This window comes from Hipposideros armiger, unplaced genomic scaffold (genome assembly GCF_001890085.2).
Source record: "Hipposideros armiger isolate ML-2016 unplaced genomic scaffold, ASM189008v1 scaffold_1015, whole genome shotgun sequence".
NCBI lineage: Eukaryota > Metazoa > Chordata > Mammalia > Chiroptera > Hipposideridae > Hipposideros > Hipposideros armiger.
In genome coordinates this window covers 317102-340183 of record NW_017732365.1, presented here as the reverse complement: position 1 = coordinate 340183, position 23082 = coordinate 317102, and the positions used below count along the sequence as shown (strand labels likewise).

Sequence of the window (23082 nt, the reverse complement as noted above, 5' to 3'; positions counted from 1 at the left end):
TCTAACTTGGAGTCTAGTGCTACAGACGAGGTACCGAGAAATTAGAAACGTAAGAGTCCATTATTTGTGGTGCCACAGCTTCCCTCAAAATCTTAATTTAGAATCACAGTATTTTTAGAACTGTAAGTTACCATAGAAATGTTTCCAGTTCAACCCCCTCAGTTCATAGATGAGAAGGCAGATCTGGAGAGCTTCAGTGACTGGCCCAGGATCATTCTGTTCATGCCTGAACCAGGAACAAACCCTGTGGACACCAAAATCTGCAGATGCTCACGTCCCTCCCACAAAATGGCGGAGAACAATGCATACAGTTGGCCCTCCACACCCGTGGATACTGTTTTCAACACGCAGTTGACTGGAATCCTGGGATGCGAAACCTGAGGATAGAGAGGGCCGACTGTAGATGTTTTAAAGAACTGTATGTATTTTAAAGAACAGCTTATCCCTTTAAAAAGTAAAACATGCATCAAAGAAAATTGAGAAATACAGAAAAGTATAAAAGAGAATGGGGCAGGGGGAGAGCAAAAAGAAGAAAAAAATCCAAAGCAGCCCACAGTCTCATATCTAAAAGATAATCAAGGTTCTTGTTTTAGTGTTAACTATATTTTAAACATTTGCAGAAAGAAAAGAAAAACTGAAGTAAATATGCCAAAGGTTAGTAGTGGTTAATTCTAGGTGGTGAGAATATGATTACTGTTTTCTTCTTTGCACTTTTCATATTTTTCAAATAAACTAAAAAAATCCCTTAAGTTTTTTTTTCTTGACTATAAAAATAACACCTGATTAGTGTAAAAAACTTGGAAAACACAGAAAAACACAAAGGAAACACACACACACAATCCAATAGAAAAATAAACACTAATACCCTGAATTTCAGTGTGTACATACATGTGTGTATGTGTGTATATATGCATATTTACATGTTTTTAAAATAGAGGCGACATCATGAATGTTTATGTCAATATATACTTTTCATTGGCCTGACTTTTAAGAGCTACCTAGTATTTCATTATACACCTGTACTACTAGTTTTATTTTTGTAACCCACATCACCTATTGGTGGTGACTTCAACTGTCTCAAATTTTTCTTCTATTATAAAGAAAAACCCTAATAGCTAAATGTTTGCGCACATCAAGGACTAGTCACATAGGATAAATTCTTAGAATTGGAATTGCTGGGTCAAAGGATATATACATGTTCAAGGCTTTGAGACATTTGCCAATTGCCCTAGAGACAGATTGAAACAGTTTACGTTTTTTAAAGACTGAAATAGTTCACATTTTACCATCATCCCTTTGGCCAGTTTATCAGGATTCTTTTCCTGGCTTGGGGTTTGCCTTTCCCTTTTGGACATGTGTGTAAGTTTAAGGTACAGAAACTTCTGACTAGTATGAAGTCAAATCTAGCAAATGTCTCTTCTTCCTTTAGGATTTCTTTTTTTGGTGTCATCACACTGAAAGACCCTCCATCCCAACATAAAAATTCACCTACTACTTTATTACTTTTATGAATTCCTTGTATTAGCCAAAGGTTTACTTTTATCAAAGTTATACATGTGCATAGTTTAATAAGGCACCAAGGTTTGTTGAATAAAATATTAGGCTCTAGGCATCCTGAATCTCATTTGCCGACACAAGTACTTTAACTGCTGAGTTTCTGGTCTGCACCTTTGCATCTCCACATAGATGCTTGTATTGTTACATAACCTCTTGAGTGTTAGGTTTTAGGCACAAGCTGTTGACTTTTTATTTTGGAAGAGGAAGATTTAATTCAACAACCAAACGTCTTTTGGGTTTCCACTCCTGTAACACAAAGGCACATCTGCAACTCCCCTTCTCAGCATAGTTATATTGTGATATGGTTAGGTCAATATTAAGTAAACTATTATGAGCATAATGGGATGTATTATGCTCCAACAGATTGTTCAGCCTCAGCTAAGCCTTCAGAAGACTGCAGTTCTGGCAGATGCACTGACTCGTTGTAATCTTCAGAGTCCCCAAGCCAGACCCTCCAGCTAAGCCACTCCCCAATTCCTCACCAACGGAAAGTGGCATGGTTTTTTTTGAGACACTAATTTGTGGGGTAATTTGTTATACAACAATGCATAACTAATGACACTGCCTAATTTTTTGCTTTCCCTGCAATGAATGTCACTTTTTTTTCACATGCTTAATTTTCTATGTATTTATTCCTAATTCTTTCTCAGTTGTCTAAATCTACTCTCAATGCATTCATCCCCATCAGGTATTCTATCATTTCCACTTTGGCCTGCTCCAGTCTGTATGGGTTGCCTCCACTCTAGTGTACAGAGAGCATCCTGAGGTCCCGTTCACCTTCCTCACAAGTATTCCTTCCACCTTTCTCCCAGTAGTTTTGAGATCTAGATTCCACGCCTTCCTTTCTTTACCCCTCAACTGGGCGGAGAAAAAGTGCGTGGGAGATAATCTTTGAGACTTTGCATACCAAGACGCTTTTTATTCGACCGTCACATTAGTTAGTTTGACTGGGTATAGAATTACAGGCTGGACAGCATTTCTTTCGGCATCTCAAATGCACTGCTTCATTGGCTTCTCATTTCCCAGTACTGCTGTGGTGGTGAGGTCTAAAGCCACTCCGATTTCCATCCTTTCTATGGGACCTGCTTTTTTTTCTTTATGCAAGCTTGTCGATTCACATGTTCATGTAAAATTTCACAATGTACTTTGTGGATCTAATTTCATCCATTTTGCTGGGGTACTCAACAGGACTCTTTCAAATTTGGCGATTTGTAATCTTCAGTTCTGGGATTTTAAAAAACGTTGTTGTTGTTTTCACACCACCGCCCTCCTCCATTTTCTGTTTCTTATTTTGAAATTTTTATAATTCTGACGCTGACCTTCCTTGGCTGGTCCTCTAATTTCATTATTTTTCAATATTTCCGTATCTTCTAATACTTCTAAAGAGTTTTTCAGTTCTGCTATCATATTTTTAATTTCAGACAGCTCATTTTAATTTTCAGGATGTCCTGTTTTATTGCATTGTTTTTATTTCATGGATGTCTTATCTGAAGATCTTAATAACTTTAAAAAAGTTTTTTCTTCCTTTATAGTCTGTTTCCCTTCAACTTGCCTTTTTTTTTTTCCTGTTTGTTTTAGTCTCCATTTTTCATACTGGACACTTCTTTTGGATGTGTGGTAATTCTTAGCTATCTGCTCATATACATGACTGGGGATAAAAAAAAAGCTGACTAGAAGCTGTGAGTATATGGATAATGTCTGTCTCTTGTGTAGGATGATCTGGCTGAGCAGTTTTGTGGGGAACCCCTGATGTCAGTATGTAGTCTTTTCTTCTAAGCAGGTAAAATTCCCTAGAGGAGATTCTTCCACTCTCTTGCTTGGGAGTAAAGGCGCAGCTCAGCGTTCTGGGAGCTCAGTTAGTAGAAAAGGTCGTGTGTGGGCCGGCCGAGTGGCTCAGTTGGTTAAGAGCTCGCTCAAGAGTTTGAGCTCTGAGCAACAGCGGTTCGAGTCCAGCCCGAGCTGAGCAGCCGCTGAGCTGCCAACAGGTAGCAGGATGGCTCAGCTTAAAAAAAAAAAAAAAAAGAAAAGGGCGTGTGTGCGTGTGCGTGTGCGTGTACGCGCACTCTGCATGAATTGATTCACTTCATCCTCCTGTCTTCGGTATGGTGGTCCTGCCCTCAACTCTGCTTGAAGTGGGTCTGGGTTTTGTGGGCCTGAAGCTTACACAATTTTGCATGCCCTCTTAAAGAAAAAGAATACAAAATTACAAATATAAAAATAGGCATGAAAGTGAATATTGAGACAGTGAAAAGAGCATAACAAATAACAAGTTATCAAAGCTGACAACATGAACACCAGAAAATCAAGAATAACCTAATATTTTTATTAATCATCTGCCTGACACACCTCTGTATTTATTTGCCTGCATTTTTTGGCTGCACAGTCTATGATTGCCTCTTCATGTGACACAGATTTGGTAACACCGTTTTCTTTGAGAAAAAAAGAAAGATAATTCAGCCTTTCCTCTAGCATAGTTGATTGAAATTTGTTTTGTACTACTGACAGTTCAGAAAAGCTTTTTTTCAACTTACTTGTAATATTAAAATTTTAGGATTGTTGTAAAATTTAGGAAAATTTCATGTTTCTTTCATAAATAAACTATGATTTCAGGGCACATTTCAAGCTTTCTTGTACAGTGACTAATCTGAATGCTGTCTGCATTAATGAGACTAACCGATTTGTCACTGATGTCCTTGTAGGAGGGCGTATCATGAGTTCTATGCTAGTTTCGTTACGCCTTTCATGTTATATCCACCAGGAATTGACATGTTTTATCAACGTGTTCTATGATTTGCTTCTCCTCTTCATTTTGGATTATCAAACAATCATCACTCCTATTTAAAATTGATCTCCTTCTCTTAATTACTAGCTTTTGGTACAATTTTAAAATGTTTGTTACACTTTACTTGATTTCAGAATATACTGACTTAATTGCTCACCTTTGTCACTTTTGTGTTCTATTTTTTATCCAATTTTCCCCTTAGTTTTAAAATAAATTTTAAAATGATAAAAAAACCCACAAAAACCCAAAACAAAAAAAACAACCGTTTGTATACTTCCAACTCAGGAATCTGTAATTTCTCACTTGTTTTATTAACATTTTCCAAAAATGTCTTTACAAATTGCAGATAAAACAGCATACTCCCTATTTAACCCCCACCCCCAGTCCTATCCCCAAAAAGGCATAGGCTACTCCAAAGCTGCCTGACCTAAGAAGAAAAAGGAGGAAGGCAGAGGTTTTCTGAGTGCAGCATAAATACATTCTGAAGCTTACAAAGCACAGGATCATATGAACACATGGCTAGGGCTCCTTCCGGGGCCTTAGACAAGGTCCACGCAAGCAAGGGGCCCTGAAGGTTAAGCTTTATTAGTGTCACAGTAAATCCACCTTTGTGTGTGCCCTAGGATAGAAACTCTGTTTCACACTCTCCAGGAGTGGGGTTCCTTTATTCTTTTGGTAGGGGGAGGCATGGATAATCTCCTAGTGAGTTGGGAGGAGATGGTAGGGCTGTCAACTTAATCATGAGCAGTTTTCACCCAACTTCCTGATCTGAGCGCTCAGCTTCACCCTGCTTCTAGAAGTACCTAGTGCCACCAATTCCTGAACTTTTGAGGATTCTGTGATGTAAGCTGGATGGCTCTTGATTTTCCTAAATGTCAGTTTAGGCTTTGGCTTTTGTGAAACTGCTAAGTCAGTCACCTCAAGTAACTGCATTCCAGTTCCCAAATGTTGTTGTTCATGTTGCTTCTGTTCTCCCTGAATTTGTAGATTTATGCCTTTAAAAAATCGCTTTACTGTGCTTTGTGTGGGATTTGTGAGGGAGATAAATTAGATGGATGTATTCGATCTGTCATCTTTACTCAGAACCTGGTTTATTAATTTTTATTAATTTAGCTGCTTTATTGAGATATAATTCACATACTGTAACAACTATAACATTCATCCTTTTAAAGTATATTTAGAGAGCTGTGCAATTGATCACCACTATCTAATTTGAGAAAATTTTCATCACCCCCAGAAGAATCTGGTTTCTATTAGCTATCACTCCCCATTTCCCCCAACCCCACAGCCCCCTGGCAACCAGTAATCTACTTTCTGTCTCTGTGGATTTACTCCTGCTGGACACTTTATATAAGTGGAATTAAATAAATGTAGCCTTTTGTGTTGGCCTCTTTCACTTAGCAAATGTTTTCAAGAATTATCCTGGTGGTAGCGTGTGTCAGTACTTCATTCCTTTTTTATCACTGAATAATATTCCATTGTATGGCTACACCATGTTTTGTTTATCCATTCATCAGGTGATGGACATTTGCGTTGTTTCCATTTTGGGGTTATTATGAATAATGCTGCTATGAACATTCGTTTACAGGTTTTGTGTGTACATGTTTTCATTTCTCTTGGGTATGTTCATAGGAATGAATTGCTGGGCCACATGGTAAGTTTAACCTTTTGAGGAACTGCCAGACTGTCTTCCAAAGTGGTTGCACCATTTTACATTCCCACCAGCGTATGAGGGCTCCAATTTCTCCATCTCCTCACCAACACTTGTCATTTTCTGTCTTTTAAATTTTATCCACTCTAGTTGGTATGAGGGGTATTTTACTGTGGCTTTGATTTGCATTTCTCTAATGACTAATGATGCTGAGCATCTTTTCATGTACTTACTGGTCATTTGTATATCTTCTTTGGAGAAACATTTATTCAAATCCTTTGCCTATGTTAAAAATGGGTTGTCTTTTTTTATTGTTAACTTGTAAAAGCTCTTTATATTTCTGGGTACAAGTCAAATATATGATTTGCAAATATTTTCTCTCTTTTGTGAGTTTTTTACTTTCTTTTTTTAAAAGATTTTATTGGGGAATTGGGAGAGGGGAACAGTGCTGGGGAGTCGGGGGAAGGGGTACAGACAAGTTGCTGTCATTTTCTGTTCTTCAGTCTAGTTGTGGAGGACGTTGCTTCACGGGCCCATGTTGGTATTATCATTGCGCTTTTCCTGGATGAGGCAGATCGGCCGCCGGCCTCTATACGGCCGCTCAGGGCGGCTCTTGGAAGCTCACACCGGCTGCCGGCCACTCACGCTGGCTGCCAGTCACACATGGTAGCTTATGGCAGCCCACTGCAGCAGGGGCTGCAGCCTATGCTGTCGCCAGCGACTCACAGCAGCCCAGCTCCAGGTCGAGCCACTGCTCACCATCTTAGCTGTAGAGGGCAGTGTCACTGGCCCCCATGTGGGATCCGAACCGGGGCCCTGCTGCTCAGAGCTGGCGTCCCAAGCCAGCTCTTAACCAACATGCCACTCGGCTGGCCCCAGTTTTTCACTTTCTTAATGGTGTCCTTTGAAGCACAAAAGCTTTACATTTTAAAGAAGTTCAATCTATTTTTTCTTTTGTTGTTTGTGCTTTTGCTATCATATCTGAGAATTCTTTGCCAAATCCAAGGTCATGAAGATTCACCTCTGTTTTCTTCTTAGAGTTCTACAGTTTTAGCTCTTACATTTAGGTCTTTGATCCATTTTTGTTATGGTGTGAGATAAGGGTCCAACTTCAATTCTTTGGCATGTGGACATCTAGTTATCCCAAAACTGTCTGTTGAAAAGACTATTTCTTCCCCATTGAACTGTCCTGGCATCCTTATTAAAAATCAACTGACCATAAAAATAATTTATTTTTGGACTTTCTGTTCTATTCCATTGATCTACATGTCCATCTTCATGCCAGCACCACACTGTCTTCATCACTCTGGATCCGTAGTAAGTTTTGAGATTAGGAAGTATGAGTCCTCCAGTTTTGTTCTTTGTTGCGATTGTTCTGCCTATTCTGTGTCCCTTGCAATTCCATATGAATTTTAGTGGTTTATTTTTTATATTTAAATCTTTACTCCATTTAGAGTTTGAGTGTATAGCTAGCCAATTGTTTTGACATGATTTAAAAAATAAAACAATTTTTCAAATATCTTCCTGTTCCTAGTTTATTAGAAGATACAAAGGTTGGATTTTTGAATTATATCAATGCCTTGTCAGCATGCATTTAGATGACCAGTTTGTTCTCCTATGAACTAGTGCTGTGACAAACTATCAAATACATTTCCTAAGACTGAGCCATCTTTTCATTACTGAAGTAAACTCTGCTTGGTAAAGCGTACAGGTTAATTAATTTTGATGTGTATCATCTTGCTTCCTGATTACGACACATAAGCACCTCAAAGGCAGGGATGTAATATTATGCTTCTTTGTAACTCGTGTACATACTGCACTATGCACAGTGCTATTTTCAACCTTTCATTGAATGAATATTCAGTAAACAAAGACGTCCTTTATGCCTGGGTTCTATAGACATCAGGATGAACAAGACAGACTCATTCTATGATCTCATGGAGCTTATAGTCTAGTTTTATGCACATAGTAAGAACTGAATGAATGATTCAATGAATGAGTAAAATAAAGTACATAGCCCCAAGGAACCTATGGCATACTGTATGCTAAGATTCCTGAAAAATGCTACTCTTAGATAAGGCTGTAAAAAACAAAGAAGGGTAATATCACTGTCTTTGGTTTCCCAATCCTCTTATTAAAACAAAAAGCGGGGGTCAAGGGAAAGTACATTCAGTGAAGATGAAGGAAACGGAGCCGGCCTTTCGCACTGGCAGGAAAGCCTAGTGAAGTTACCCGAGTATGGGTCAAGGGGAAACATTTAAAAAAGCCTAAGGGGAAATACGAAGGGAGAAGCGTCTCCTGGGTTTATTCCAAGGCTGCCAAATGGCAGATACGCTCCACTCTGCCAGAGAAAGAGCCGGAACACTGGGGCAGGTGCCCTGAAGGAAGGCTCCGATTCTCTGGCCTGAAGTGGTGGTGGTGGTAAGGGGCAAGTGAGAGGAAAGCGCAATTACACTTCGGCCCACTCTTCTGCCTCTTCTCACAGATGCTCCGATTCCACCCCTGGGGTCCTAGTCCCCTGCTGGAAGGCGGGGACTTCCGCAGGAGAAGCAGCTGCTTTGGAAAGCATGCAGCAAGAGTGACAGCATCACAGCATCTGCCAGAGCGGAGCTGTCCTGGCATAGCCGGGGTTACGGGGCTGAGGCTGGCAGTCCTCCAGGCCACGGGCAGGCTTACGGGGCTTCAGGAGTTTGGCGCCCCCTCCTCCCAGCTTTCCTCGGGGTTCTCCCTTCGGAATCGGGTGGGTCAGCAGAGGTCTAGAGAGAAGACAGGGCTTGCTCCCCAGAGAATCTCTATGTTCCAGAAGAAATCAAGAGGGCTCTGAGCTCCCAGCCTCTGGAGCAGGATTCTTTCCTTGGTTCTGCTTCCCATTCCATAAATATGAGCACCAGAGGGCAGAAGAAGGGATATTTTGGTTTCCGCAGCAAAATGAAGAAAACATTTCTCTCAACCCTACCCTTCTCCAACCCCCAACATGCCCCACCTCAGAAAAGAAAAAAAAGTTCTGTGTGTACAGAGGGAAAAGGGGGGAAAAGGTTCTATTTTCCTTCACAATACAGAAAAGTCAACAGGATGTTCTGCACAGCTACAAATACACTTTTTCAAACAGTAAATATCTCTATTAGCAGCATGATGCCAGTTGGCTAATTCTGTCTGTCTCAGTAAAACCTTTCCCAAAAAACTCCTGCTCTTGTGTAATGTCTACTTACAAAAACAGCTCTTTTGCATTTTCAATTTGCTAGGTTTCTCAATCTTTCCTTTCCCCACCCCCTCTACTGCAGAGGCAGAGACAAGAGGCAGGCCCAGATGGCAGTTGGGGTGGGAGGGATCCCCTGGTCACCCCAGCAGATCCCTCCAGCCCTGCCTTCTTTGGAGAGTCCTCCACTTCCATTACAAAGAAAAGTGTAAAGAAGCTAAAACCTACACATTCTTCTTCCCTGGTCTTCACTTGGCCTCCTGAATCCGTTGCTATTGAATGTGAATGAGCCCAGGCCTGGCTTGGGGTTGGAAAGAGCCCCGAAATGATTCAGTCTAGCCCACCTGTATCTTTAGCTGGGCAAGCATCTCAGTTTTGGGGGCAGAGGGGAGGTGAAGGAGGTGAGAATGAAGGGAGGGCTGTGCAAAGAGTAGGCGGCAGTTGATAGTGGCTGAAATCCTGGCTCCCGGGAGAGTGGTCTGAGCCTGAGTCACTGTCTCGGCAAGAGCAGGAAGGTGGGCGAAAGGGAGCAGCTTCTGCAGGCTGGAAGGACAAACCCTCCTCCCCCATCCTTCTGTTACTCGATCCCTGGGCCATTGCTTTCTCTGGTCCGAGGCCCCACCACTGCTACCACCACCTTGACAATGAGAGAAAACCTAGGGCCGGGGCCAGGGCAGGGCTTATGGAGTCAGCTGGCTCCGGCAGAGCAGCTGCTGTTGGATGCCATCCTCTCTGAAGGGCCAGCTGGCCACAGTGCCAGTGGTCCACGGAAAGTTCAGCCTGAACAAGGGCGTGAGAGACCCAATCTAAGGGGAAATGAACTGAGCTGTCAACGATCCATTTCCAGTGCCTATGTCCACTGCCTGTCCAGCCCCACTTCAGTCCTTCCCTTAAATTAGCTGGATCCAAAACAAGAGCACACAGAACACTATCCTGACTTGCCACCCGGCCATGGAGGCATGTGTGTGTTTAAAAATAAAAGGCATGCTTCTGTGACTTGGACCAGAACAATCGCCCAGCTCAGCTGTGATCCCTCCTTCCCCAGTGCTCCCCAGGCTGACCTCGAAAAAGGAAAGACAGGATGAATCACAGAATGTTGAATGAAATCATCTAATCAAAGCCATCATTTATTGAGTATCTGTCAGTGCAGCTTTCTGTGCTCGGTGCTTCTGATCCGTCAGTTCATTTAAAGTAGTACACTCCTGTACTTCACACAAGAGACGGCGCACTGGATGCGGGGATGGACTCTGGAGCCAGACTGCTTGGTTCAAGCCCTGGCTCTGCCAATTGCCTGCTGAGAGACTCTGGACAAGTTAACTGACCTTCCTGTGTCTGTTTCCTTGTCTATAAAACAGAATAATAATACCTATCTTATCAGGTTGCTGTGAAGGGTAAATACGTTTCACAGTTTAACGATTAAAAGTGTTCCCAGAAACAGTTAAGAGCCTGTAAGTACTGGCTGTAAAGATGGTGATGGGGATATTTTGTGATGATAATCAAACTGAGGCCCAGAGGGGGGTGATCTGTATAAAGCTCCACAGTGGTAAATATGGTTAGGAAACCTGAAATGATTTTTTTCTGTTTTGGGGGCAAGCAGCAGTCCCATACCATAATGCACCCTACCAGGCCCAAGTTAATATGAGGTCTGATTGAGACATACAGTGAATTGTTTAAATTAAAATAAAATTTATTACAGCAAGAGACACATTGCCATTAATCCCTCTCAAAGTACTGCCTCTCGCTTCGAACACACTTGTCCCATCATTCTTGCCACTTTCTGAAGCAGTTCTGGAAGTCCTCTTTCGTGAGTGTCTTTAGTTGCGCTGTCGTGGCTGCCTCGATGTCCTGAATCGATTCAAAGTGTTTACCTTTCGTGGTTATTTTGACTTTGGGGAAGAGCCAGAAATTGCCCGGTGCCAGATCCGGTGAAGAAGGTAGATACGGACACACCATAATGTTTTTATTTGACTGAAACTGCTGTACCAGAAGCGACATATGACACGGAGCACTGTCATGATGGACGATGAAGTAAAGAAGCTCACAAAAGAGGACTTCCAGAACTACTTCAGAAAGTGACAAGAACGATGGGATAAGTGTGTTCAGAGCGAGGGGGATTAATGGCAATGTGTCTTTTACTGTAATAAATTTTTTAAAATTTAAACATTCACCATATTTTTTTATCACACCCTGTATATTTGCTTAAAATTGAGTGGTGACTTCCTCTTGAGTAGTACAAGGATTTGTGAAGGAAGTTTGGAGGCTGACAAAGCATCTAAAGGTCAAGAAAAGTAAGGAAGGCAGGCAATTCAGAGAGGTAATCTGGATTTCCTTTTTCTGGCAGCTCTTTCAGAAACTCCTAATATTTGACAGAAAAGTTATCACCTATTCTTACTCCATTAAGACAGGAAGAGGTAGAAAATGGGTTTTCCCCATTTTATAAAAGGGAAACATAAGGCATTCTGAGATGAAAGGTGTGTCCTGCTTACTCAACAAGCCAAAGAGAAGCCTCTGATGGCCTGACTGCCATTCTAAGGGGTTGACAGTGGCTTAGATGCAGACAGACTCTGAGAAGCACCACCCCAGCTGTTTAGCTTCTGAGGCACTATCTCTAATCTCATTTTCACTTCCGTCTCTTACCCCCCAGGAATCTTTAAAGAAGCTTCTGCCTTTATTCCTCTCTGCTGAAGGTTTGGCCCCTAGAAAGCAGAAGGCACCGGGACGAGGGCTGAGATGGAAACTCACTTCTGGGCCCACGTCCCTAGGTCACCCCCACCTATTGGGCACAGGAGGCAATAACTCTCTAGCTATGAATAGTGAGGTCAGCCCCAGCCATATGCTGGCCAGGCTAGGCATGACCTAAGTTATGATATGTTGTAAACACTCAGAAAATTACGGAGTTTATATCATAAATACTGATGTATCCATCACCTAGTGCTGTCAAATCCCCACATTAAGCCATACTTGCTTCAGATCTCATCTTTAAGCAGTGTAACAGCACCGATACTGTGAAAGCTCCCCAAGGGTTACAGCCTAATTCCACTTCCTTCTCTCCCTGTTACCCTAGAGGTAAACACTACCCTGAATTTAGTGTTTATTATTCCCATACTTTTACTATGTAAGTTTAAATCTATAAGCACAATGTAGTATCATTTTACAGGTCTAAACTGTAGATAAATAGTACAATATTGAATGTATCATTGTGAAACTAGCTTCATGTTCAGCATTAGGTTTTTGAGATCTATCCATGCTGATACACACAGCTCTATTTCATTGGTGTGAACTACTATGTATTTCATTATGTAAACATATCACGGTTTGTTTACCCATTCTTCCGAGGCTGGACAGCTACAAACAATGAAGCATTGGGACATCCTTGTGCATGTCTTCCCATGCACAGGTGCAGGAGTTTCTCTGGGTGAGGGGGTAGGTCCGTCTCTAACTATGGGAGACACTGCAAAATCTCCAGTGATTGCGTCATTTTATACCCTTCTCCCCCTGCCCCAGCCCCCGGAAGTGGGTGCAGGTTCCCACTGCTCCTCATCCTCAGATATGTGGCATTGACAGTTCTTAAAATTTTTGCCAGTCTGATGGCTATGAAATGTTATCTTGTTATTGGTTTAATGTGCTTTTCCCTGATGACTAACAAACTGAACATCTTAGTATAGGCTTTTGTCTACTTGGGTTTTCTTTTCTACAAAGTGATTGACAGTTTTCAAATCTATGGCTTAAATTCTTATACAGAACATGGCCAGTGTTCTCTATAGTTGCCCTCTCTGTATTTCTTATTATAACCCATGAAAAACAACCAAATAAACAAACAATACTACCTCTACCTCACTGAAGTTACTGGTGTTCACTTATAACCTGAATATTTCTAACAAACTCCTAGATAAGTGTTTTTCAAGTCGGGGTCTATGTAGAATACCCACTCCTCATCAATCATGTAAACTGTTACACATTAGCCCACTGTAAACATATATCAAAATTAGTTATGAAGTCAACTGAAGTGGGTCATTCTATAGAAAATGAAATAGAACACAGTAGAAACAAATTAGAGTGCATCACACATATACTGTGTGAAACTTATTTCAAGTATAAATTGTGTGTGTGTGTGTGTGTGTGTGTGTGTGTGTGTGTGTATTGTGATATCAAACATATTTCTTACTGCAAGTTGTGGTCAAAACATTTTGGAAGCCATTGTCCAGGTTAATCTCCCTGGCTCCATTTTCTTTTCTGAGTTATCCTGTAGACCACTGCCAAATTAACCTGACTAAATCATTGCTTTTAGCATTCCACTTCCCTGTTCAAAAACCTTCAATTTTCAAAAACTTAGGCTCAACTTCAATTCCTCAGCATAGCACTGAAAGCACTTATGATGTGGCCCCAACTAGAGTGTCAACTCGAGTCAATGAAGCTTCTACCCAGAAACTGGCCTCCTGACTGTCTGCCCCAAGTACTCTTGATGCCTTGTCTCCACACACCTTTTTCAGGCCATTCTTCTCATTCCCCACTGAAACAGTACATACTTGGGAGGTCAAGGTTCAGTTACAATCCCATCCTCTAGTTGAAGTCTTTCTTGACGATGCCACACCGACATTTAGCGATTCACTGTCGCTACTGTGAACCCCTGGCGCTTCCCGTAAGACAGGGATAGATTTTTATAGCCTTTTGAATGTCCTCCAACATTTAGTACAGGCCCTAGTACATTAAAAATGTTCAATGTTCATTAAACCAACAAGTATTTACTGAGCACTATCTCTGTGCAACACAGCAGATTGGGCTGCAGTTAGTGGATGAGCCACCAAAATAATGGGTTTAGGAAAACAATTCTAATAGCTTAACGGCCAACTCTAAACTACCTCAACAGATGTACTTAAAGAGTGTAAAAATGTAAGAAAACACCTTTGACTAAGAAGCTGTGGGACTCAAGACACTTGACTCTACTCCAAAATCTGGAAAAACTCCCTTCTCCTCTCATTATAAGCAGCTGAAATAAGAGTGAGGTGTTTTCCATTTGTGACCAAAGCAATGTGGGATAGGGAAGTATCAGACCCGCCTCACGGGGTCCCATCCTCTGGACATCACCATGCTCTCTAGTGGAGGAGAGAGCTTGGGGAGAGCTTGGCCTGTCCAAAGTTACAGAAGGAGCGGGTGGAAAAGCTGCCCCAGGCGGGGAGGCCCCAGAGCAGCAAGCAGCTGAGATGGTCCAGGATACCTGGAGGTCTGCAGGACATGGGACTTCCTCTATCACCTTATATGTGAAAACTGGCAACTTCCCGTGCTTCACTGCCAACCTGCTTGTGTCGATAACACGCTGGCAAAGTCAAATGCCTTCCTCTGGGATCCTATCAGCTTGAGAATGGTTTTCCACTTTGCTAATGTTCCTGCTCAACTGGAGACAACACCCAGGAGATGCAGATTTTAGTTCCAGTTCTGCCACGTACTGTCTGAGTGAATTCAAGTAAGTTGTCAAAGGGAGATAATGAGACCCAAACTGCATACTTCCAAGGGTAAATGTGAGGATGAAATCAGATAATGGATGGGAAAGCAATTTGAAGTTAAAAGCACTACACAAATGTCAGATAGCAATGGCAATGCTAGAGGGAAAAGAGACTCCACTGAGAAAATGTGTGAAACAGAATGGATGGTTCTGTCTGACCCGGCAGTCTGCCGTCCTTTCCTTAAATTCCATTCATTTCATTTCACAACACTGATTAGGTACCTACTGTGTACAAGATAGTATGTGTACACAAAGATGAAGAAGTTGTACACCGTTCTCATGGAGTTTACATGGGAGAGGGGTGCACATTTGCGGTGCATGAAGAATGGGGAAGTCCTACAGAAGAAGTAGAGGAGAAAGTAGCTGAGGGACAGGAGAGAGAAGGGGAGAACAATCAGAGACAGCCTTAGAGAGTCTCGGGAGTCACTTCTTCCATCAGTCAATTTAACAATAGCACTCTTAGAGGCTCTTCATTTCAGGAAGTGGCTTGTAGCTTGTAGGTTTTGCACGTTTTTATCTTTCAATTTTTCCTGAGCTAAGGCAAAGCAGTAAATGGAAAAAAAGTCCTCATTCATACATTCAATACGCATTTACTGACGATCGGGTACAGTGCTATGAAGACAGTGGTGACCAAGAGATAGTCCCTGTTTTCAACAGCTCAAAGACTAGTGGGGTTCCCAACAAGTAAACCAACAAGTCAGCACAGAAGCTAATGAAGGTCAGAGGAGGGGCACCCAACTCAGCTTGGCAGGGTGTGGAGGGCCATTCAGGGAAGACCCTCAGCAGAGGAGGTGAGGCCTGCTGTGACTCTTGAAAAATGAGTGGACACTGGCCTGGTGGACGGTGGGCAGTGGTGGTGGGGACGAAAGGCATTTCAGGCAGAGGGAACCGCACACACAGAGGAGCAGGGGCCTGAGAAACCAGAAAAAGCTTGGACACAGGAGTAAAGAGGGACAGCCACATCCAAAAGGGACTTATAAGCAAGCCATGGCCCAAAGTTGGGGCTTTATCCTAAAGATGTTGGGAAGGATGACTATACAGGGTGAGAACAGGAAAAACAAACAAAAAAAAAAGAGGATGGACCTGAGAAATACCAATATTTAGCAGACAGAGACAGAAGAGCCCAGAAGAGTCAGAAAAAAATCATATCTGCATAGTCTTCATTCTTTTCACAAGACTTGGGTGACAAAGTGTCAGCTGGAATTATCCATTCCATGTTACAGTTGGCGAAAACAAGACTGAAAAAGGTTAAATGCTTGACCAGGCTACACTGTGAACGAGGGAAACAGAACCTGAACTCAGCACTCTAACTCGGAGCCAAATTTGTCTGTGCTGACTTTAATTTCTTCATTCTGAGTCAAACTCCTAGACCTCTAAGTATAGGAAGGTTTCCTCCAGTACCTAAAATCATCAAGGTGTGTAGTTCCAGGGAAGACTACAATACCTGGAGACAGGTAAGCCAGACTAATGTCACTATTCTTAATTCTATTTAATTCTCCTTCCATACCATATGGTACACATGAAGAGAGACAGAAAACAGGGAGGTGGAGGGGAGAGAGAGAAGCACTTGGTTTGGGGTCAACAGGTGCATCAGTAATCTGAGATGTGAACATCAAATGCCTTCTTCCTAGCAGGACACACCACTGGGCCACCTTGCTGAAAGGCAGATAGATGGATGGGTGGATGAGTGGATGGGCAGATGGTACAGGAAGGGGGCTGGTACCCACTAAACAAACAGGGGGTGGGCGGGCTGCATGCACAGAGGAAGCAGAGAACAAAGACCTCTCACTCTTCATGCAAAGTCCACAGTGTACAAAGGGCATCAATATTGGACATTTCTCACTGTGGCATTTTGAAAGCCCAGAACAATGGTTATCCTCTGGAACCATGGGCTGTGTGCCCCTAGGCCTTATTCAATGATGGCTGGCATATCCCATATGCTTGGTGAACTTGACCTTGGGCATCAGCCTCCCATGATAGCTCTACGTCACTCTGGTCTCCTTCCCCACTGAGAATTCCAGTCTACAATGAATGGCCGGATTCATTCTGGGAGCAGAAAAACCACTCCAGGAGTGAATCAGAAGGGCTCCGCCCCGGTCCCCTTGCCAGCCATTGAGGCAGGAACTGAGTGTAATTGTGTGCCCAGGCGCCGGTGCTGTTCCCCTCATGGAGAGGGGGTCAGGGTCCACGCAAGAGATGACGTAGAAGCCCTCTAAGGATGAAGAGAAAGGAATCTGAGCTTTGAGGGACAAAGCTGCCCTTTTGGTTGTGACCCTCAGTCCAAGGAGGTGCCAAGATGTGCGTGTACTGGTAAATTAATTCTACTGGATAAAATTCTCAGCTTTTGCTAGACAGCCAGTTGTCGATTTCAATTCTCTCCAACCTGACAGTCTTTAGGAAATAGGCTACTACTAGGTTTTCAGGAAAAAAAAACCCCAAAACTTTCTGCAAGACAGGTGGAAACGGCATGCCTCAGATCACCCAGAGAACCCTTTTCCTTTAGTGGTCTCTGCTCTACTCTTCTCCTGATGTGTGAAGAAAACAGCGATTCAGCTTTAAAAATTGTAAATGCCAATCTAAGCAATATGAAGCACCTGTGCTTGCTTTCTGCTTTTTTTTTTTCCCCCTTGAAAACTAGGTGAGAGAGCTGCATCCTCAAGACACAGCAGGCAAGGGGTCATCTACATCACAAGGTCGGGGACCCAGGCTGACACTGTAAGGAAGTAAATCCTCTAGGAAAGGGAATAGAAGGAGTGCCACTCTGCCCATCTCTAACTAGGTTATAACAAGATGGGAAAGTTAGCTTTTTAAGGCCCCAGCCCCCTATCGGTCTCCTGGAGCAAAGGTGGAGAGAAAGGAGCAGCTCCTGCTGGGGCTTATTAGGGCATTGCTCCGGGCTTCCCTCCACGTGCTGGCGCCCATTGTCTGACATTTGTCCATCAATCTTCCTCTAAGAAGCAAGGGGAAAGAGGGCAGAAACGGTTTAAATTTTACATGAGAGAGCTGTCCATGACACTGACTGACATCAGCTGCTTGTGGCCAGAGCTTAGTCTCCACTGATAGCCAAATGTGAGCCTGTAATAGACTTCCCGAAGGATACTCTATTATCTTCGTTCATCATCACTAGTTATTGTGCACTTATTTTCTGTAAAGAAACAGGCTACACTCTGAGGATGGTGTGGCAAACATGTTCCCTACGCTAATGGGACCTGGATTCCAAAAAAGTGGATTCATCTTGTATGCCTCCGGGGGTCCATGTACTCATACAAGCACATTCGGGATCCCCTTACGTTTGGGTTTGTGGATATATAGGTCCTGGGGCCTGAAGGTAAGGTCCTTTGGGCAAACTGAGTCTTACAAAATAGATCAACCATTAAACATTATGAAGTGTCTACTAGAGCCAAGTACCACAGTTCTGCAGCTCTGGAGTTGTGATTCTACTACTCTGAGCCTTTTCTCGAAGCCTGATAGTTCCCATGATGTTTAAGCTTACCTATGTCTATTTCGGATGTAAAGTAAAGCAGTGAGTGGGTGATGGCCCTGGAAATAAAACTAGTCCAATCCCATTGTGGGAGTGCGGGTGTGAGTGTTTAATACGGGCGCCTTCCAAAAGAGAAGCAAGTTTTGTCTTTTGAAGGCTGTTAAATGGTGCAAAGGCTAGTGGTCATCTGAAAGCAAGTGGGTTTTGATCAATGAACGGGGCCCAGACTGCCAGGGTGAGGGCTACAGCTCTGGGGCTGGTGGGAGCGGTGGAGTAATGTCCACAGGGGAGAAAGAAGTCACTCCACCTCAACGGACACTTAAAAGATAAGGGAACACGTAAGTCCCTCACTTCAAGCAACTGGGGGGAAAAAGGGACGGGCTCCTTGGAACATTAAGAGTCAGGAAATGAGGCAGGCGCGGGACCTCCCGGCCCACCTCCCGGCGAGTCTTGCCGAGAGATGGAGACGCCAGCAGAGCGCCGGGGAAAGGCCGCTCGAACCCGGGCCAGTCGGCCCAGCTCTGCCAGAGGGTCCGTGCGGGCAGCGCGGGCAGCACGGGCGAGGGGACTCAGGGACGCAGGGCGAGGCGCATCGCGGGCCTGGGGCTCCAGCGGTGCTGCCGCCGGGGCCTCACTCACCAGCTCATGGTCCCGAACCTGGCCCTGTCGCTGGGGTCCTCCGCGCAACTCGGTCCTCGGGGATCACTTCCGGATTCGGCCAGTCTCCAGGAAGTGACGTAGGCCCCGCCCCCTCTGCCCGGAAGAGGCGGCTGGAAAGGCGCGGCCCGGCGTGTTAACCCTTCCGCCGCCGCGGGCTTCCCGCGGAGATTCCCTGGCCCGCGCGCGACCCTTAGGCGCTGGCGTGGGGACCCCGGACTCCGCCTGTGGCGGGGTCATGAGGGTCCCTGGGCGCGTTTTCTGCCTTCAACACTAACTCGTAAATTCTCTTCCGCTGACTACATGTGTCGCTTCACCGGGTTTTTCTGTCTGTAAAGAGGTGTTGAAGCCAGGGACAGTAGCAGTAATTGTCTAGGGTGGGGGAAGGAGACAATGGGGAGGAAGTCTGAGGGACACTTATAGTCACTGTATGCTCTTTTGTCTCTTAAATTTTGTACCCTGTTAACATGCGTTACCTGTTACAAACACACGGATCTTTTTCCTCCAAGATGGCACGAGGCTGGCTCTGAATATAAATAGAATAGGTGCTTTTCAGGTTGGAATAGTCTGTGGATTTACTCAACACAAGAGGACAAAGTGCTCCCCTTCTACAGAACCCAAATGACGTGAATGGTCCCATTCGTTCTACTCGTTCATTTCACAAATACTCTTTTGAGTTCCTGCGATGTGCCGGGCACTGTGGCAACCCCAGGGATACAAACAGGAGAAAGAAGTATGGACCCTGCCCTTAAGCCCTCCCGGATCTAATACCTGGAGGGAGAGAGAAACAGGCAGCTCAGTAATAACAGATGATGAGAACGAACAGGGGCTGTGGCATCCCGTAAGCTGCACATGGGGTTTTATTGAGGGCTTCCAGGAGGAGCCAGTGTGTAAGCCAAGTCCTGAAGGGAAATCATGCTAGCCAGGTGAATCTGAGGTGAGGGCTGGGGAGGGTCCAGGCAGAGGGAACTTGTCTTGGCTGAGAAGAGGACTGAGTTCCAGGCAAGCAGCTCACTTGCCTCAGGTCTTACAAAGACAGAATTCAGGGCCTTGGTCCATCAAAAGCTTCCTGGGGTTCTGGGTGGTGTTGGCCTCCTCACCCCCAAGAATCTCCCTGTCTTAGAAGAGAGAGGAGCAGACAATGAGGTTTGTGTGGGTAACTGCTGTGCCCTCACCGGCCTTCTTGCTAGGAATTCTCCTTCAGATGGACTCTAGTGTTTTAGGGGCGGCTTGGAGAGTAGCTAGGCCAATGAACTAGAGTAGAGGATGGTTATGATTTGTTCTGACCTCTCAGGGCAGGGGAGAGGGCTTGGCCAGGAGGAGTAGGGGAGCTTAGAGGACCAGCCACAGGAGGTGGTCTCTCTTTTGTGTTTTCTGTTTCCATTCTTGAGGGTCTAGAGTTTGACTCACTAAAGGCTTTCCAATAGAAGGTGGGCCTCCAAACATATCACACAGAGCAGCTTCATCACCATGTTATCCCTCAGTAAACAGGCCAAAATGAGCACTAGAGCAGCCTTGCAAGGTAAAGCGTCACGTGGGTGAAGGGCAGCTGGGGCTGAGATTTTGAGCAAAGGGAAAGACAGTCCATGATGCTTTGCACGAGGTGTGATGGATGGAAAGCGGGGGTGGGGTGCTGTGTTTTTATGAAACTCCTGGCTCTTTAGCATCTGTGGAGGGCTTTCCCACCTGTTTCTTCCTTTTCCCATATTCTGTCTCCCTTGGTTATTTCTCCACATTACTAAAGCATTTCAAAAAGTATTAGCCTAGGCAGCCGCCATATCCCAGAGGAAGTCTGTTTCAGGGTTTGGGGTTAGCAGACACATCCCACAAGGTAAGAATGATGAGTTCTAGACTAAGAGTCCATAGGGGTCCTGGGCTCTAGTTCCATCTTTGATACTATGGCTGACCTAAGACAAGTCACATCCCTCTCTGGGCCTTGGTCCCATTATCTAGAGGATGAGTGGTTGGATGACGTTGCCAAAGTTGCCAACATTTTGATGTTCCAAGTTGACAGTTTTGTTGACTCCAGAGGCCCTTGAGAAATAGGAGAATGGGGAGGCATGTGTGGGGTAGGGCCTGAAAAGAGAGGCAAGCCGAGAGAGCAGGTTTGAGAAGTCAGCGATGTCTGGGGATGAAGCCAAACATAAACCTTCTGGGAGGGAAGGATTCACCTGAGGCCCACTGGGGCTGTGCTGCTGACCTCCAACCCTGATCTTGAATGTAGCTAGCGGGACCTTTGAGGTACTGGGAAGAACGCCGGCCTCCCGAGTGTCTGTCTAGAAAGTGCTTGCTCTGAGCTGAGTTCTGTCTCCTTATCTGAGACTCATTTGCTCGTGTAAGGTAAACTGGGTTGAGGATGGATGGTCAGGCATCCTGCTGTCCTGTGGACCCATATCATCCCTTCGTGAGCACAATATGCCCTGCAGCATTGATGCTGGGGAGCTGAACACAAGGAAGCACAACCCCCCACCTTCACCCCCACCCCCTCCATCATTGAAAACTCAACTGCAGGATCTCCAGACCCAGGGTTGGGAACGATGTCTTTCCTTTTTTGGAACCAGAGAACAGCACTGTACAGGTTGATTCTGCCCCTTCAGGGTAGGGGTGGAAAAAGAACAAATGCAGTTTCTAAGTGGAAGCCAAGAGTGGAGGAGCTTTGGGTAGAGGTGAATGCCCCTGGTTTCGGGCCTGGTGAATACTGCTTCCTCCCCAAAAGTCTGATCCTGTAGTTACAGAGTGTTCAGGTGGCTGAGAGCTACTTCAGGGGACAAAGCTGTTGACCATAGGGAAAGCAGCTAATAATCAGCTCTGCCACCAGACCCCTGACTTCTCCTTGGAGCTTTCCACTCAGAGTTTGGTAAGCAGATGCTCCCCACTGTCCTCATCTCTGGGCTTGTCATATGGGCCCTCCTTCAGCTCAGCCATCCCCACACAGAGACTGACCCTCCGATTCTTTCTACGGCAGCCTCTAATCAGCTAAGAGCAAGGATTCCAGGACTGGACGTGGGCCATTAGGGGCTTCATTAGAGCATGAGGGCTGAGACTGAAGGGACTGAATGTGAAGGGGCCAAACCGATGGGCTGAGCTCCCTCGCAGCCCTGAAGGCCTGTGCCTCAGGGAGGCTCCTGCAGCATAAATGAAGACCTAGACTCTCAGGTTTCAAGGTATGTTCATTCCGCACTTCTCTCTGCCCTGCACCTGCTCATCAAGATGTCTCAGAACAACAGAGTTTCCTGGGCAGCCACAGGCCAAAGACATGGGAAAGGAGTGAGGGTGGGAGAAGATGGAAGATATCAGAGTTAGACTTTCCAGTGGTAGGAAGCCCACATCGATGGCTCAAAGATCTGGGTAAAGCAGCAAATCAGAATCTAGGCTGGCAAGCAGAGTCAGGGCCAAGAATAGCTGTCTGGACCCGGGTTGTGCCTTCGAGTAGCTCAAGGGAATCTCTTTCCTCCTCCGAGCCTCATCTTCCTTCACTGTAACATAAAGAGCCTGGTTTAGATCTCATGTGCCCACTCAGATCTCTTGTTACTGGCTGCCTGGAATGTCGAGTTGAGGATTCTGAGGAATCTACCATTGGTAGGAAAGTTCTGCGATTGATTAGCCATGTCTGCCTTGGATGAGTAATAGGGCTGTGATGGTCTACATTTTACTTTAGTATTTTGTTGTTGTTGTTATTTTTATTACAAGTTAATAATTGAGTACTCACGATATGCCAGGCACTATTCTAAGCAGTTCACATTTAATCTTTACACCAACCCTACAAGGCAGGTACTATTATTATCAGTGTGGAGGAACTGAAGCACAGCCACTCAGTGGTGGAATGGAAATTCCGATCTGTGCAACCTGGCCCCGATCCTCATGTTTTTCACCACTGTGGTGTACCACCTCTCGTTGATGTTTCCTGAGGTTCCTGACAATTTATAGTTATGTGAGGGCCAGGCGGGGTCAGACGCCAGCAGACAGATGGAGCCAGGGGGAGCACAGCACTGAACAGCCAGGTTGGGGGCGGAGGGCAGGCCAGCACACGACCAGGCACCCAACAAGGAATCTGATGGTTGGCCTCATCCCGAGAGCTTATATGCTTCCTGCAGTTTGGAGAGCTCACAACCAGCAGGTGGCAGCACCTGGCAGGGTGAAAGGGAAGGGCAGATCCCCACTTGACATGCAAGTCCTTCAGGGATCAGACAGCCCAGGTGTGGAGGAAAGCAAGAACAAATGAAGGTGTGTAAGAAAGGCCAGCCAAGGATTCAAGCAG

The 23082-nt window shown here is 44.7% G+C and overlaps 1 protein-coding gene across 1 annotated transcript in view; it reads right to left on the bottom strand.

Moving 5' to 3' along the window:
* Nucleotides 1–18904, bottom strand: part of BIN3 (bridging integrator 3) — a 40587-nt gene extending 21683 nt beyond the window's left edge. The window contains exon 1 of the mRNA XM_019631584.1: nucleotides 18807–18904. Within this exon, the coding sequence (XP_019487129.1) occupies nucleotides 18807–18814 (8 nt within the window). The 5' untranslated portion in view covers nucleotides 18815–18904. The remainder of the gene's footprint in view (nucleotides 1–18806) is intronic.
* Nucleotides 18905–23082: the final 4178 nt, after the last annotated feature.